At 50.7% G+C, this 15,638-nt stretch overlaps 1 protein-coding gene across 3 annotated transcripts in view; it reads right to left on the minus strand.

The window, feature by feature from the left end:
- Window positions 1-295: 295 nt before the first annotated feature.
- Window positions 296-15,638, minus strand: part of PLB1 (phospholipase B1) — a 118,637-nt gene continuing 103,294 nt past the window's right edge. For 2 of the 3 annotated variants that reach the window (XM_054547687.2, XM_054547686.2), the window contains 7 exons: window positions 14,928-14,993; window positions 14,371-14,462; window positions 12,893-12,971; window positions 11,439-11,543; window positions 10,555-10,650; window positions 2,681-2,755; window positions 296-814 (listed from right to left, as the gene is read on the minus strand). In XM_054547687.2, the coding sequence (XP_054403662.1) occupies window positions 611-814; window positions 2,681-2,755; window positions 10,555-10,650; window positions 11,439-11,543; window positions 12,893-12,971; window positions 14,371-14,462; window positions 14,928-14,993 (717 nt within the window). In that variant the 3' untranslated portion in view covers window positions 296-610. The remainder of the gene's footprint in view (window positions 815-2,680; window positions 2,756-10,554; window positions 10,651-11,438; window positions 11,544-12,892; window positions 12,972-14,370; window positions 14,463-14,927; window positions 14,994-15,638) is intronic. The other variant, XM_054547688.2, reaches the window with a different exon arrangement.

Raw genomic sequence — 15,638 nt, forward strand, 5'->3', positions numbered from 1 at the left:
TACTGATGCCCTAGTAGTTACACATCATCACGTGGCTTCTTGGTTGTTGAAGGAGTTTGACCTCTCGGCCAGGCTGTGACATGCACAGCCTAGGAGGCACCGCAGTGCTCCTCATTGTCCTGGATACAAAACAGTTGCTTAATAGGTATGCGTTGGATTGGACTGAATGGCAGCCAGCCAGCTCCAAAATTCCAGCCACCACCTGGTGACCAGCATTTTTTCTGCCTTTGAAATAGTGGGTTTGGTGACTTGAGGATATGATCCTGGAGGCAGGCAGTTTGGGCTCTGGTTGGCCGTGGCTTGGGCAGCCCTGCCGGAGGCAGGCCACGAAAAGCGGCAGCTCCCACACCTGGGCTGCACAAGAGCTGGAAGGTGAGTGCTTCACGCAGGCAAACCAAGGAATAAAACAGCTTTGGACTTTATTTAAATGTATCCATTCCAGGAGCATAGGCCTGGAAGAAGCCCAGGCCCCGAGAAGTTGTGACTGTCCCCTGGGCTTCCTGTGGCACCAGGCAGTGAAGCGCATGTCTTGGTGGCCGTGAGTGGCTGGGGCGGAGGGCAGTGAGGAGAGTGGCTATAGGGAGTTTAGGGTGAGGACCCACCCCCGGGCCTAGAGGGCCACAGTGCGCAGGTTCATTGGAGGATCTTCCCTCCGGCCACCTCTCCTGCACCTCCAGACCACTGTCCCGATGACCCCCACCACAAGGCCGACTCCCGCCGCCACTGGCACAGCCCAGTAGAGCACCTCGGGGGCTTCTTCAGCCTGGTCTGGGAGCAGTCGGCTATTCCGCAGGGTGTAGAGGTAAGGGCTCTCCTGTGGAGGAGGAGCAGGGGTCAGCGGAAAGGATCTCCGTGAACCATCCATAACCAAGCCAAGACTTGCCTAGTCCCCATTCCTGAGACGCTGTGATAACCCTGCACGTTTTCACCTCTGCTTCCCTTTTGTAAAGCTCCCTCATTTAGGTTGTGCCCAAACCCTCTTTAGCACGATGGGCCTCTAAAGAGGTCAACACCCAGCTAGAACCTTCTTTTGGTTTCTCACCAGCGTTTCCTTGGCCGTCAAACCTGATTTTGAAAGATTGGGAACTGATAGGTGACCAATGGCAGAGAGCCCTGGGGGGCCTGTAGAACTCCCACCTCTGCTTCCTCGTGGACACAAGTGTCCCCATTCTCCCATCCCAGGAGTAGGCAGAAATCAGGGAAGGGCAGCATGGAAGGACAGCTGGTTTTGTAGTAGATGAAAGATCCGCAAATCAGAAGGGCCGGGAGGGGAGGCATGTGGGTAGATCGTGTGCATCCTTGCCTTCCTACACCCCTCTCCACTCTCCTTTCTCTCAGTGAATGTGAATTGGGCACCTGCTGTGTTGAGCCCCCTTGCTGGAAGCTGTGATGAGACCGGAGGGTTAAGATGTGACATCTTTTCTTGTGGCCCAGGAGGAAGGTGAGACGTGCAGAAACAATCACACCATAAAGGAGACTGGGTCAGTGTCTTATGAGAGCTACACATAGAAAAGGAGACCCACACGGGTGAGTGTCTGGAGACAGGAATGGTAGGCAAGAGAAGGTGAAACCGTCGCTTCCGAAGGCAACATCTGGGCCTGGAGGGAGGCGGATGTTCTCATAGCAGATGGAAGATGAAACTCCAGGAGCAGATGGCAAAAGGAAAGGCCTGGATGCGGGCAGTCGTGGGGCTTCCTGGGAGATGGATCCACCAGCCAGGAGTGCAGTGTGTGTATAATGGAGGGAGGTGACCCTTCCTCCGGACTGTGGTCAATGGGCAGTAGGGATCAGGCAAGGATTTCAAGCAGCCTTGATGGGGCAAGTTATTTCCAGGAAGGTCTATCTGTGTCTGGAAGCAAGTGTAGGGTGGATGGAGAAGAGAGAGAAGAGAGCTGGGGAGACAAGTCATAGGCTTCGATGGTGGGTCAGGCGAGGGCAGTGGGTGTGGCGAGGGAGGAAGACCATTGCAGGCTCCAGGAACAGACACTGAGTCTATTTTATCTTTGCCTCCCGATCCCCAGATCCTAGTATACTGCCTGGCACGGGACAGCTGCTTGATGCACTTTATTTTTGAGACAGTCTCACTCTGTCACTCAGTCTGGAGTGCAGTGGCACGATCTCAGCTCACTGCAACCTCTGCCTCCCGGGGTCAAGTGATTCTCCTGCCTCAGCCTCCCGAGTAGCGGGGATTACAGGCACCCGCCACCATGCCCGGCTAACTTTTATATTTTTAGTAGAGACAGGGTTTCACTATGTTGGCCAGGCTGGTCTTGTACTCCAGACCTCAGGTGATCTGCCTGCCTCGGCCTCCCAAAGTGCTGGGATTATAGGCGTGAGCCACCACGCCTAGCCTTGATGCACTTTTAAGACTGAGGATGCATCAGAGCTTTCGGAAGGAATGGGTAACCCGAGACACCCGCCAGTGCTCATCTGCCTCCCTGAGTGACTGTCCTCACTTCAGTTGGAGTTGTTGAATGTTCTCTCCCCTCACTCACTCCATGGCTGCCCACACACTGAGAAGTTTCCATGGCATTGGGGACAGGTAGGATTTGAGAAGATGGCAGTGAGTGAAGCCACATTTGAGGGAGCCTCCCCAGGGACTCCTCTGTGCTTCCAGGGGACAGGACAACCCCCACCCCAGGCATCTGTTCTACCTGGGGCAGGCAGGACGTTTACTCACAGGAGAGGGGCACTTGAGTTTGGCTCGGCTGTGGGTGAAGTTGTTGGAGGTAGTCTTGCGGCCCACTGGTTCCAGCTGGAGAGAGAGAAAGGACACGTTGATTCTCTCCAAATCTGGGAGACACTTTCCTCTCTGAGGGGGTGTCTCACACCAGAGCCCCTCCCTCGGGAAGTGGGTGGGGGATAGAAACCAGCAAAGTGGCTGGCTTTTGGCCCACAGCAGACACCCAGCAACCTGGGGCTGAGCGGGAGCTGACTTATGACGCACAGAAGGACTAGGCAGCATCTGTCAGCAGGGCAGGACCCTGAGTCTGTGCCGCTGGATTTGCCGGGTACAGCAAGGCCCAGGAGAGACCACCGGTCCTGAGTCCACAGGAAGTCTGTGGAGGGGCTGGGACCATCTCTGGCTTCCTTTGTGAGTGGCTGTGATTGCAAGACACTGTGTTTTCAATTTTATAAAACAATGACAATCCTATTTACCAATTTCTCAAAGTGCATGGGGCTAGTCAACCTCAGGAATCTTTGGAAACATATGGGTTACCATGACATCATTACTGCACTTGACTTGTCAACCTTAGGAAATCGGAGTTTCTCACTTGTGCCACTTTGTATGTTTTCCACATCAATGAAAAGATTTATCTGAAATATCCCTGGGTGTAAATACCTTTGATCCCAGGACCCTCTGAGGATGAGCTGGGAGCTGCTGTATTCCCCTCCCCAGCATCTTTTAGCCAGTAGCCAGGCCCAACTTGTGGCCAGCACTGAGCAGAATGAGGCCCTGGCACTGTCACCTATTCAGAGTCTGTTTGGAACATCTAGCCTCCACTCTTTGTGTAATCTGCCTGCTCCTGACCACAGGGTATTGCCAGGGAGGGGGGTGAAAGTCCACTATCTGAGCTCATGACCACACCTGGCCCATCATCGCACTTTCTGTTGTCTGAAGGCCTTTTACACCTGCTCCTTAGTAACACAATTGGAGGAGGGAGGGCAGTTCTGTTCCTGGGAGAGATGCCAGGGTGACTAGACTGAGCATGATGGGCAGATGGCTGGGATCCAGGCTCTGCTGGTAACGAGCTGTGCAGTGCTGGGCTGGCTACTTCTCTGAGGTTAGGGACAGGCATGACATCCTATCCTGACACCTTGGTTTGTTGTGAGCATCAAATGAGAAGATGGCATAAAAGCACATGTGATTGGGGTGGCTTACATACATAAGGTAGTATTATTTCCACTTTCTTAAGAACTGAGGAGACTCAAGCCTATCGTAACAGTGACAGAATAAATGCTAAAGGTCAGGGCGGCTGATTCTCGATGCTATTCCAGGAACCCAGAACTAATTCACACAGAAGATGATCGTGATTACAAGGGTTTGATGAGTACGTCAATTTCTCCCTTTCTACTGGTTCCTTCTTGTCAGTACACAACCTGCTCCGACATCTCCCCCCCTTCACCTGTCCTTTCTTTGATCCATGTCCCCTCCGGTGACCGTGGCTGTTACTTCTCATAACTTCTGGAAAGAGCTGTCTATAGGTGCTGGCAGCACTTCCTAACCTCTCCTTCTCTCTGCTGCTCACTCCAGCCAGTCTGCAGTCTCCATCGCTGGATGGAAGCTCTGGCCCTGGCCACCAATGATCTCCATATGGGCAGAGCCAAAGGTCTTTTTTTTTTTTTGTCTTCATCTTTCTTGGCTTCTCAGGAGCATTCATCAAAGTTGACAGCTCTCTCTCTCTTGAAACACTGACTTCTTTTGGCTCTCTGGACACAGCATTGTTCTCATTTCCCGTCTACCTCCACACACTCCTTCTCGTCTCTCACTGGAGTTGAAAGCAGGAATGAATGCCCAGGACTGGGTAGTTGGCCTTACACTCTTTTCTACCTTTTCTTTCTCTAAGAGCTCTTAGTTGATCCTGTAGTGGCTTTTTTTTTTTTTTTTTTTTTTTTTTAAAGACAGAATCTTGCCCTGTCACCCAGGCTGGAGTGCAATGGCACGATCTCAGCTTACTGCAACCTCTGCCCCGTCTCTGGGTTCAAGCAATTCTCCTGCCTCAGCCTTCCTGAGTAGCTGGGATTACAGGTGCATGCCACCACGCCTGGATAATTTTTGTATTTTCAGTAGAGACAGGGCTGCACCATATTGGCCCTCTATGCTAATAACCCCACTTTTTTTTTTTTTTTTTTTTTTTTTTTTTTCAATCTCCAGCCTTGACTTCCTCTGTGAGTTCCAGACTTCTGTATCCCGATACCTCTATGTGGATGTCTGGAAGGCAGTTCACACCATGTCCAAAACAGAAGTCTTGATTTTTTTTCCTCCCACACTGATTTTTCTCTACCTGCTCAACCATCCACCCAGTTTCTTAGACCCCAAACCAAAAAGTCGTCCTTTGTTCCTCTTCCCCATCATGCATCCGCCAGCTCACGACAGCTTCTCTCCTCCTCTGCCCTGACCCTAGTCTCAGCCCCCTTCCTCTCTCACCCATCACCAGCAGTCTCCTAGTGGTCTTTCCAGGTCCACTCTTGCTTTCTTCCAGTCCAGGGTACACGGACCCAGGGGTAAGCCAGAGCATATCACTCTCCTGCTTAGAAGCATCTAGGGACCTGGCCCCTGCCCAACTCTTTGACCTTGTTCACTTCCCTCTGGTCACACTGGCCTTTAAGTTCCTCAGACACTTCAAGCTCATTCCTGACTCTAGGCCCATGTGGGTCCTATTTCCTCTGCCTGGCAACCTCTTGACATGCGCTTCTCAATTCACTGTCACTTCTTCAGGGAGGCCTCCCTCTCCCCCACCATTACTCTGTATCACATCACTCTGCTTGACTTTTTCTTAAGACACAGATGTGGTCGGAAAGTACCTTGTTGATTATCTGTCTTTTCCCTACTATACTGTATGTCCCATGAGACCAGGAGTCATCTTTTTTTCACTGCTGAGTCCTCAGCACCTGGAGCAGTACCTAGCACATAGCAGTGCTCAGTAAATACTTGTTGGATGGATGGATGAATTAATTAAAGTCACAGAGACCTGAATGGAGAAGCTTGGTGGGGGAAGGCTTGGAGCTGGCCACAGGGAATGAAATTGTTTTTCCTAGAACCAATCTTTCCTAAGCCAGGCGCTGTGGCTACCAACCACGTAGTAAATGACAGGACTGGGCAGGGTGTGATGGACCTGGGTGGGCCACTGGCCTGTCCTGGAGATTCAGAGGTAGCTTCCCACAGGAGGTGGCACCTCAGTTGAGTGGTGGAGTAGGCAAGGAGGTGAGAAGGGCAATCCAGGAGAAGGAGGAGAGCAAGAGTGAGCAGAGGTGTGGAACACCATGGGTGGTGCAGGACGCTGCTGGAGTCACCAGACTGCAACATGCGAGGCAGATGCTGGTGGAAATGGTAGCCAGAGAGGTTAATCAGGTGAACCAGGCCAAGTCCCAGAGGCCTAGTGTGCTGTGCTATGGGGCCTGGCCTGCCTCCTTCAGAGGTGGGAGGCTTTGGAAGTTTGAAAGCAGGGGAGTGACTGGGTCAGGTTTTCTTTTATACAGATTACTTGATTTCTCTGTGGGGACCAGATCTAAGGCAGTGGTTCATAAACCCTGCACATTAAAATAATCTCAGGAGTTTTCACAAAGTACCGAATCCAGCTCGCACTCCAGACCAATTAAGTCAGAATCTCTGGGGCTAAGCCCGGTCAGGCACTGATATTGTTTTTCAAGTAAACTTTTTTTTTTTTTTTTTTTTTTTTAATTTGAGACAGAGTTTTTCTCTTGTCACCCAGGCTGGAGTGCAATGATGTGATCTTGGCTCACTGCAACCCCCGCCTCCTGGGTTCAAGCGATTTTCCTGTCTCAGCCTCCCAAGTAGCTGGAATTATGGGTGTGTGCCAGCACGCTTGGCTAATTTTGTATTTTTAGTAGAGATGGGGTTTCACCATGTTGGCTAGGTTGGTCTTGAACTCCTGACCTCAGGTGATCTGCCTGCCTCAGCCTCCCAAAGTGCTGGGATTACAGGTGTGAACCACTGCACCGGGCCTCAAGTAAACTTTTAATTGAAGCTAGCATACACATAGAAACTAGTACAAATCGTAAGTGAGCAACAGATAAGTTTTGATAAAATGAACATACCAGCATCTAGTCAGGCAAATAGACTATTACAGTCCTCAGAAGCCCCTTTCCACCTTCTTCCAGGACTATTCATCCTCCAGTAAGTCTCTACACCATCATGCTGACTTCTAACCCCATATGCCAAGCTGCTTGCTTTTGAACTTTATAGATATTGTTGGATGTTGTTGAAGTTTGTTCAAGCCTTCAGTGAGGCTTCCCTCTTCCCGGCCATTACTCTGTGTCACATCACCCTGCTTGATTTTTTTAAAGCCGCAGATGCGGTCAAACCTGTATGGTATTCCTTAGTATGAATGTGCCACAGTTGATTCATCCATCCTACTGTCAGTGGACATTTGGGGAGTTTCTAGTTTGGGGCTGTTTATAAATAGTGCTGCTGTGAATATTCTTGTGTGTATCTTTTGGTGGACACACGTATACCTTTCTTTTGGGGATATACCTAGGAGTGAAATCCTTGGATCACAGGAAATACATGTGTTCAGCATTATTAAATATACCAAAGAATTTTCCAAAGTGGCTGTAGGCACTAATTGTTTTAAAAGTCCCTGGATGGCCCAGCATTGTGGCTCACACCTATAATCCCAGCACTTTGGGAGGCCGAGGTGGGTGGATCTCCTGAGGTCACGAGCTAAAGACCAGCCTGGCCAACATGGTGAAACCTTGTCTGTACTAAAAATACAAAAATTAGCTGGGTACGGTGGCATGCACCTGTAATCCCAGCTACTTGGGAGACTGAGGCAGGAGAATCGCTTGAATCCAGGAGACGGAGGTTGCAGTGAGCTGAGATTGCGCCATTGCTCTCCAACCTGGGCAACAGAGTGAGACTCTGTCATACATACATACAGACATGTCCCTGAATGATTCTAATATGCAGCCAGAGCTGAGAGTCGCGATTCTAAGAGCTCTAAGTCTGAAGACAGGGATGTCAGTTAGGCTGGAGCTGTCACCCAGCACCTGGGGAGATACAAACACTGGCTGAGAGCAGGATTTCCACAGAAGAGGGTGCAGGCAGCAGTAGAGGACTAGGCCTCAGGAAAGAGAAACTCTTGAGATAAGACAAAAGAAGGCAGAGGAAGAGGAAAACATCCCCTGGTGCTGCTGGAGCTTCTGGCTTTGCCTTTGCAAAAGTCTCGAGCAGGACGTGAGAGGAGGGGTGGGAGATGAAATAGTTTAAGGTGCTTTTTGTTTCCTAGTAGGGAACCCTGGGAACATCAGCCAAAGCCTGCAGACACTATGTCACAGGACTCTAACTGTGAGACATGAATTCACCGGGTATATATGTGCTTATCAGGTTGGGAGCAGTGGGGAGGGTGGTGGCGTGGCCAGGTCGCCAGGAAAGGACTAGAAAAACCTGTGCTCTAATCCCCCTTGTGCCATGAACAGTCTGTGTTATGTTGGGCAAACTGCTTCATGTCTCTATGCTTTAGTTACAGAATGTTCTGGCCAGATGACCTCTCAGTCTGTTCCAGCTCTAATGGTCTATTATTTATTTTTTGTTACTCCAGGGGTGAAATTCCAGCCAGAAGCCGATCTGAAAAGTTGGCATGATGCTACAGCTTTATGTCTAAGATTGGCTTTCGATGAAAACATTAGACTGTATAATTATTTCCCCAAATTATAGAGCCTAGGATAAGAAACCCCTGGATGGCTTTAGTTTTGTTTTTGTTATTTTGAAATTCGGGGTATGGCTGAGATAATAATGGCTGGGGAACCATGGACAGTCTTGTTTTGTTTCCACAATAGCTCCAGTGCAGTGTTTACATTTTGTTTTCATATCTAAACTCCTCCCACTTATCTTTATGAAATAAAGGCCTCTTACCTGAGTGAATGGGAAGAGCTACTGAACTGCTTTGGAAGAGAAGGCCAGAGCTACATAGATTTTTTTTTTTTTTTTTTTTTTTTTTTTGAGATAGGGTCTCGGTCTATTGCCCAGGCTGGAGTGCAGTGGTGCCATCTCGGCTCACTGCAGCCTTGACCTCCCATGCTCAACTGATCTTCTCACGTCAGCCTTCTGAGCAGCTGGGACTACAGGCATGCACCACCACACCTGGCTAATATTTTGATTGTTTTTGTAGAGACAGGATCTCCCCTGTGTTGCCCAGGTTGGTGTTTAATTCCTGGGCTCCAGCGATCCACCTGCCTCGGCCTCCCAAAGTGCTGGGATTACAGGCATGAGCCACTGTGCCTAGCCAGAGCTACATTGTTAATTCACAAGAAAAGAAACCAATGGACTCTTCTTCATGTTCCAGCTGTCACTATGGCTATCCAGCCCCAGGAGATTCCTGGAGGGTCCCAGATTTAAGCAGACTTGGAGTGCCACCTGGTAGGAAGGCCATACCTTGATGAAAAAACTGGGAAGGAAGGGCCAAGGGCATCTGTGGATTCCCCTGAGGTCTCAGGGGAAAAGGAACAGGGAATAGGTACCCTTTCTTTGGGAGGATTTTTACAAAGGAATAAAGTCACATGATTCAGCCACTGAAGGACAACTGCCTTCAAAACAAAATCCACAAAAGAAACAGGAATTATACCATATAAACTGATCTAAAAATTGTGGGGCAAACTCAAAGATATTTTGGTTACAATCCAGAGTCTTGGGCTGAAAGAGTACAACAGAAGTTCTTGGAGTGGGCAGGTACGTGATGTCCACAGGAGGAAAACCCCCTGACAATGGAAGTCGACATTAGCTGAGTCTGTCATTAACTAGGCCAAGGATAAAGCCAGTTTACATGCTGTTCTTAAAAGAAGAGGTTGTTAGAGAGGAAGAGATGATATAGCTAAGGAGAAAGTCAATATTGTGAGTCAGCTGAGTGAGATGCTGGACATACTGGATGAGCTGACAGGGGTGGGAATGTTTGCACAGCGGTGGTTGGCAGAGACACTATGGGCCTGAAACTGTGATAAAAGGAGCTGGAATGTAGCTTGTTTAGTTGTCATAGGACAAAGAAGGGAACATACAGGTTGGGGTGGGGATTGTGTTACCCACTGAGCCTGGATTAAAAGAAACCATTGGGTTGGGAAGGCATTTCATTTGCTCCGTGCAAGAGGATCCAGTTGTTGGGGGTGACAGGTCAAGTGCTGTGCAGAAACCGTTCAGTTGTTGGTGGCCAGCCACAGAAGGCAGAGTGGAAGCACCAGCCAGGTGTCCCTGAAAGACCCCTGGACTGTATGTTCATTTCATAAGGTCCCTTCTCCCCAACAGAAAGGACTGGAATAGGTATCAGCTTGGGAAAACAGGCTGTGTGGATCTCCACTTTTCGATGTTTAAAGAAATGAGTTGGGTATGAGTTGAGCCCGGAGTGCTTGGAAGGCTGATGGTGCTGACATTTGCTGAGTGATAACTATTGTGCTGGGTGCCATGTACACATGATCTCAATGCATTTTCTGAGACCTGTCTTGTTTTCACTGTTTTATAGATGTTGCTACAGGTGGCCGGAGAGATCGTTTGCCCAAGGTCACACAGTAAGAGGTAGAAGTTGGTATTTTCATCCAGCCAACCTATCTGATTACAAAGGGATGCCCTCGCAGTACCTGGGCATTGCTGAAGGAACAAAGAATAAAGTTGTGTGTGTGTGTGTTTGTATAACTTTCAAAGGGTGTTGGATAAATATAGGGTATTTTCCCTTTGGAATTAATCTATCAGGACCAATAAGGTGTGCTGCCATTTTGGGCTTTGGGGAGAAAGAAGCCATGTCTCCAGTAGGTTTGCCATTGTGAGACGGAGAGTCAATATCCTTGGATTCCCGCTTGACAAGGCCCACCAGGCCCTTGGCTGCTCACCATGTTGTTCCAGAGTGCGATGGCCATCTCGGCATGCCCACGGTCTGAGAAGTGAAAACAGTCCTCAGAGAAGAAGGTGAGGTCAGTGTCCCCTCTCTGCAACCAAAGGCAAGGAGGTTATCATCCTGGGAAAGGGCTCTGCTACCTGAGCCCTGCTCCCTCTCCCAGCAGGTGCCCTGGGCATGTCTCCTTTCATTCTTTCAACTTTCCTGCCAACTGGCTCAGATACTGATGGAAAAACTCCCAGAATTTGGAATTTTCTTTTTTTCTTGAGACGGAGTTTCACACTGTCAGCCAGGCTGGAGTGCAGTGGCACAATCTCAGCTCACTGCAACTTCTGCCTCCCGAGTACCTGGGATTACAGGTGCCTGCCACCACGCCCAACTAACTTTTTGTATTTTTAGTAGAAACGGGGTTTCATCATGTTGGCCAGACTGGTCTCAAACTCCTAACCTCGTGATTCAACCACCTTGGCCTCCCAAAGGCTGAGATTACAGGCGTGAGCCACTGCACCTGGCCGGAATTTTCTTTTTAAACAGACATGAATTGGACCCACCCATGGTCTCTCCCTTTTCTTTCAGCACCCCTATCCTAAGAGTTGAAAAGAGTAACATTTTTAGGAAGCTTTTCATTCTATCCCAATCCAGAAAACATCAGGGCCAGGCCTGGGAGCTTAGTCACTATTGATTTCCTTTCCAAGTACATCTGAGTTCCAATCACAGCCCAGCCCCCACAAAAAGGAGGTAATGTGGAAAAAGCCACCCTCAGGAGCCCTCTTGGAGAGAGATGGTTAAAAAAAAAATGCCCACTTAGAGAAGGAAATACATCCGTCGTCTGTGATAAGGCCCCCATATGTGAGCCTCCCTAAAATACCCGCAGCTCACCTCGTTCAGTGGGGTGAGTGTGTTTTGGAAGAAAGGCTGCACCACAACTGCAAAGTCCTCACGCTGTGTGTATTGGTGCCAGTAGGAGAAACTGGAGATGCCATTCTGGGGATGGAGAGAGAAGCTACTCAACCCTCCTGGCAAGGCTGCACAGACAGGGTCCAGTCCTGCTGCCTTGGATTGGTTGTGATGGGAGTCAACTCACCCTAAAGGACAGTGACTTTAAGGGGCGACTCTAGTGGGATGCAAACCTGCTTTTATTCTCCACCCATTCATGGGCACGGACAATTCAAAGCCCTATGCTGGTTCTCAGGATCAGAGATGAGTTGAACCCAGTGGCTCCTGGTGGGAGAAGCTCCCTATCTGCACAGCTCCACCCAGTCCCATTCCAAAGCCTCTGCCTGAAAGGCTGGATCTGAGCCACTGACCACATTGCCTAGGCCAAAGGCCTCCCCTCCTCTCACTGCATGAAGAGGTCAATTACAACATGGGGCTGCAGGTCAGATGGTGAGCATCTCAACACCAGCTCCCTTGCGGGAGGAAGAGTCCATGGTGGCTGGATTTAAGTACCCAGGCATGGAATGTAAAAGGAACAGACTAGATGTACTTATCTTCAAGGAGTTTATCATCCATCTGGGAAAATGAACCAAGATGTGAAAACATGAGAACCCTTTGGGGCTTTTAGGGCCCATCAAGTACAGACTGAATGTGATATGGGGAGATGTCCGCGGGTGAAGTTCAGGCAGGGGAAGCTCCTTAGAGGAGGGAAGCAGACTTGCCTTGTGAATGAAGGGGGGTCAGTTTGCAGAATGGAAATGCTACCTGGGCCAGAGAGGGAACAATAGAGGCAGAGACATAAGCAGGAGTGGAGGTGGGGAGATGGAAGGGGGCAGAGAGAAGGCAAGGAGAATTTCAGGTAGAGGTAAATAGGGCAGGGCTAAGCCTTTTTCTTTCTTTTTTTTTTTTGAGATAGGGTCTCACGCTGTTGTCTAGGCAGAGTACAACAGCATGATCATAGCTAACGGCAGCCTCCAACTCCTGGGCTCAAGCTGTCCTCCCATCTCAGCCTCCTGAGTAGCTGGGACACCAGACGTGAGCCATTGTGCCGGGCCTAAGCCTTTTATTTTTAATGAAGGGAGGGGAGGAAGTGAGTAGTAATTATTACACATGGTTCTGGGTGGGGAATGGGCCCTACCGCAAGGAGTCTACTCCGGGAGTCTCTTGCTGCCTACCTGCTGGGAGGAGGGGATTTTCTCAGCTTCCACTTTGGGGTCTCTCACTCCCTTCCCCGGCCTTGGTGTTCAGTTTGCAGGGATAAGTATTTCAGGGGCTGTGATCTGCTTTTAGGGAGTGGCTTGCTCTTGGCCATATCCTGCTGAGCATTCAATTTTCGAGTCCTTGGAGTACAGGGGGCACCCCAACTGGGTCAGTAAGAGAAGGGCTGCAGGGCTTACCTGGAGGTTCCAGTTCACTTTCTTCAGTTCTTGCTTCTCCAGGGAGCTTTGCGAGTGTCTGAGGCAAGTGCAGTTGTTCCTGTGAGACAGGGAGTCTTGTATTGAGGCTCCCTGGGGCACTGTGGCTCTGTCCTCCTGGGAGGCTGGCTCTGACACACAGAGCAGGCCACTACCCCAGGGGCCTGCAGCCTGTGCTGCCTTACCTAGGGCAGGGGGTGACACACAAGTATCCCCAAGATACACCTTTGGCTGACTCTTGGACCCAGGTTACAGAATGCTAACTCAGGAGCCCTGAGGTCCAGAGGATGCTTGTTCATAGAGAAAGAGGGAGAGGTGGCCCCTGGCGCCTGGACCTTCCTGTGGACAGAACGCCTATTCCCCTTCCTCCTTCCCGAGCCTGTGGTCCCTGGGATTTCTCCAGAGCAGGACTGGGTAGACAGGAGACTGGAGTTTAGGCAACCAGCCATGATGGCTCTGTCCCTGGGTTTGGAATTGCTCCTCAAGTTCCTGGGGCCTCTCAGCTCTTCCTGCAACTGCTTAGGACCCTCCCTCGGGGCTCCAGTGTGGGAAGTCTGTGGGAAAGCTGGGGAGGGCCAACCGGCTGGAAGCAACCCTGACAACACGGAACACGATACAGACAGACTCTGGAGGAGCCGTTCCCTGCAAGAGAGCAGCGTTCCCTGCAAGAATGGGAACCAGCTGGTCACCTTTGCAGCAAATCCATTTGAGCTCAGGTGTAGGACTCCTCAGCTCCCTGGAGAACCTCCTCTCTCATAGCAATGATCACTCAAGCTGTGGGAGGCCCTCTGCCCTCAGAACATGGCAACTTCCTACCAGGGTTCAAGAGCTTTAATGACTTCCAGCCCCTGACAGGAGTGCTTGTCTTGCCCATCAGCGCCTTGCCTCCAAGCCCAGCTTTCAAGGACAGGCCCCATCAAGGATGGAATAAGAGCTATTTCCTAAGACCCTGCTCTCAGTAGGCCAAGTACCTTGTTTCCTCTTGACCTCACATCTACCTTGCAGGGAAGGTGTCATCACCCCCACTTTACAGATGAGGAGCATAGAGGCTCATAGAGATTATGTGGTTTGTTCAAGGTCCCACAGCTCCTAAATGGCAGAACAGTCAAGGCTGGATGTAGCAGCCTTGAAAGCTCATGGCCCCATGCTGCTTCTCAACAGGGAGTAGCGTGCCAAGGTTTGCCTTGGCAATCACTGACAATGTCAGGGAGCCTTAAGGATCATTTGGTCTGTCTCCTTTTACAGAAAAGCAAAAAGGGGGTCCAGAGAAATGAGGCACCTTGCATACAGTAGGCATTCACAAATGTAGAGGTACTTCCTGATGTTGTCCAAGCCCCTGAGCCATGTCTAACCTCTGGCAGGCCTGCCTGGCTCTGCCTCAGCTGGTCTCCTCCTTTGGCACCTGCAAGCCCTCCTCACCCCAGGTGCCCTTGCCTTGGGACAGTGACCTGTCCACTTACTGAGCTGCCAGCACGGCACATTTCCCGCCTTGGCCCTGGTACAGGCTGGCCAGTTCCATGACCTCCACCAAGTTGACGAAAGCCCTTGGGAGCTGCAGGGAGTGGAGGGTGGCTTCGTTAGGGCACTGGCTACTGCTGGGAGGAACCTGGGGGTCATCTACAATCCAATTCCCACTCCCCCCAGTTTTACCAATGAAGAAACTGAGGCCCAGAGAGGGGATACGACTTGTACTATCTCACGGAATCTTCTTGAGTGGCCCCGCTTTATAGGTTGAGAAACTGAGACACAGAGAAGTCACTTGCCCGAAGCCACAGTGCTGGGTGCAAACCTGGGCCAGCTGGTTCAGAGGCAAGCTCATTGCTACCACGCAACCCTGTCTCTGGCCAAGTGAGAATTTTCCCTGCAGAGGAGCTTGACAGCCACCTCCCTCCCTGCCATCCAGGTGCCCACTCATGGCAGGTCTCTGCTCAGTGAGCATCTCACTGAACACAGCCTGCCTAGGTGTATCCCAGGGAGGCAGCTGGCGGGACCCAGGAACACGCAACCCCTCTCCTACCTCCTCAGAGAGGATGTCCAGGGCCTGTTCGATGTGCTGAACATACTCCGTGGCCAAGTGGGCCTCCTGTAAGGAAAAAAGGGTACTCTCTTTAGCCCCTGGTGCCCGCTCTGAGAGAGTGGCAAGAGCATAGGAGGGCTCTGGGGCCTGGGCTAATGACTGAGTGGGTACAGAGGGGCTTCGGTGGTCCTGGTGAGACTGAGCAGCCCAGTTCTTGTTGCTGCTGAGTCTCTGTAAGAAATCATCCCTTGTCCCCTACTAGACACAATGAACAATCCCAACCCCCACCCTGCTCTACATAATCTCAGACCCAATAGTGGACTCTGCCAGTGCTGGGTCCTGCCACTTTTCGGCCTTGGCTCTTGGCAGTCCCATCCGTCATCTGACCTCAGCCTTCTCCAGCCCCTTGTCGTGCCCTGGGTGGCCACACTTCCTTTGACCTCAGCCTTCTCCAGCCCCTTGCCATGCCCTGGGTGGCCACACTTCCTTTTTCCTTTGGGCTTTGGTCCATGCTGGTCCCACTGCCTGAAATGTTTTGCTCTCCTGTGAGCCCCTAACTTCTATCCCCTGTGACTCAGTGTAAGGTTCTCTTCCTCTGAACCATCTCCCCAGTAGGAGGCTGATTTAGAGGTGTGCCCACAGCATCCTGGGTGATGCATACGAGGTACATAGTAGGTGCTCAGTAAGTCCTTGCAGGCTGAATCTCAGGGC

This window comes from Pongo abelii, chromosome 12 (assembly GCF_028885655.2).
Source record: "Pongo abelii isolate AG06213 chromosome 12, NHGRI_mPonAbe1-v2.0_pri, whole genome shotgun sequence".
NCBI lineage: Eukaryota > Metazoa > Chordata > Mammalia > Primates > Hominidae > Pongo > Pongo abelii.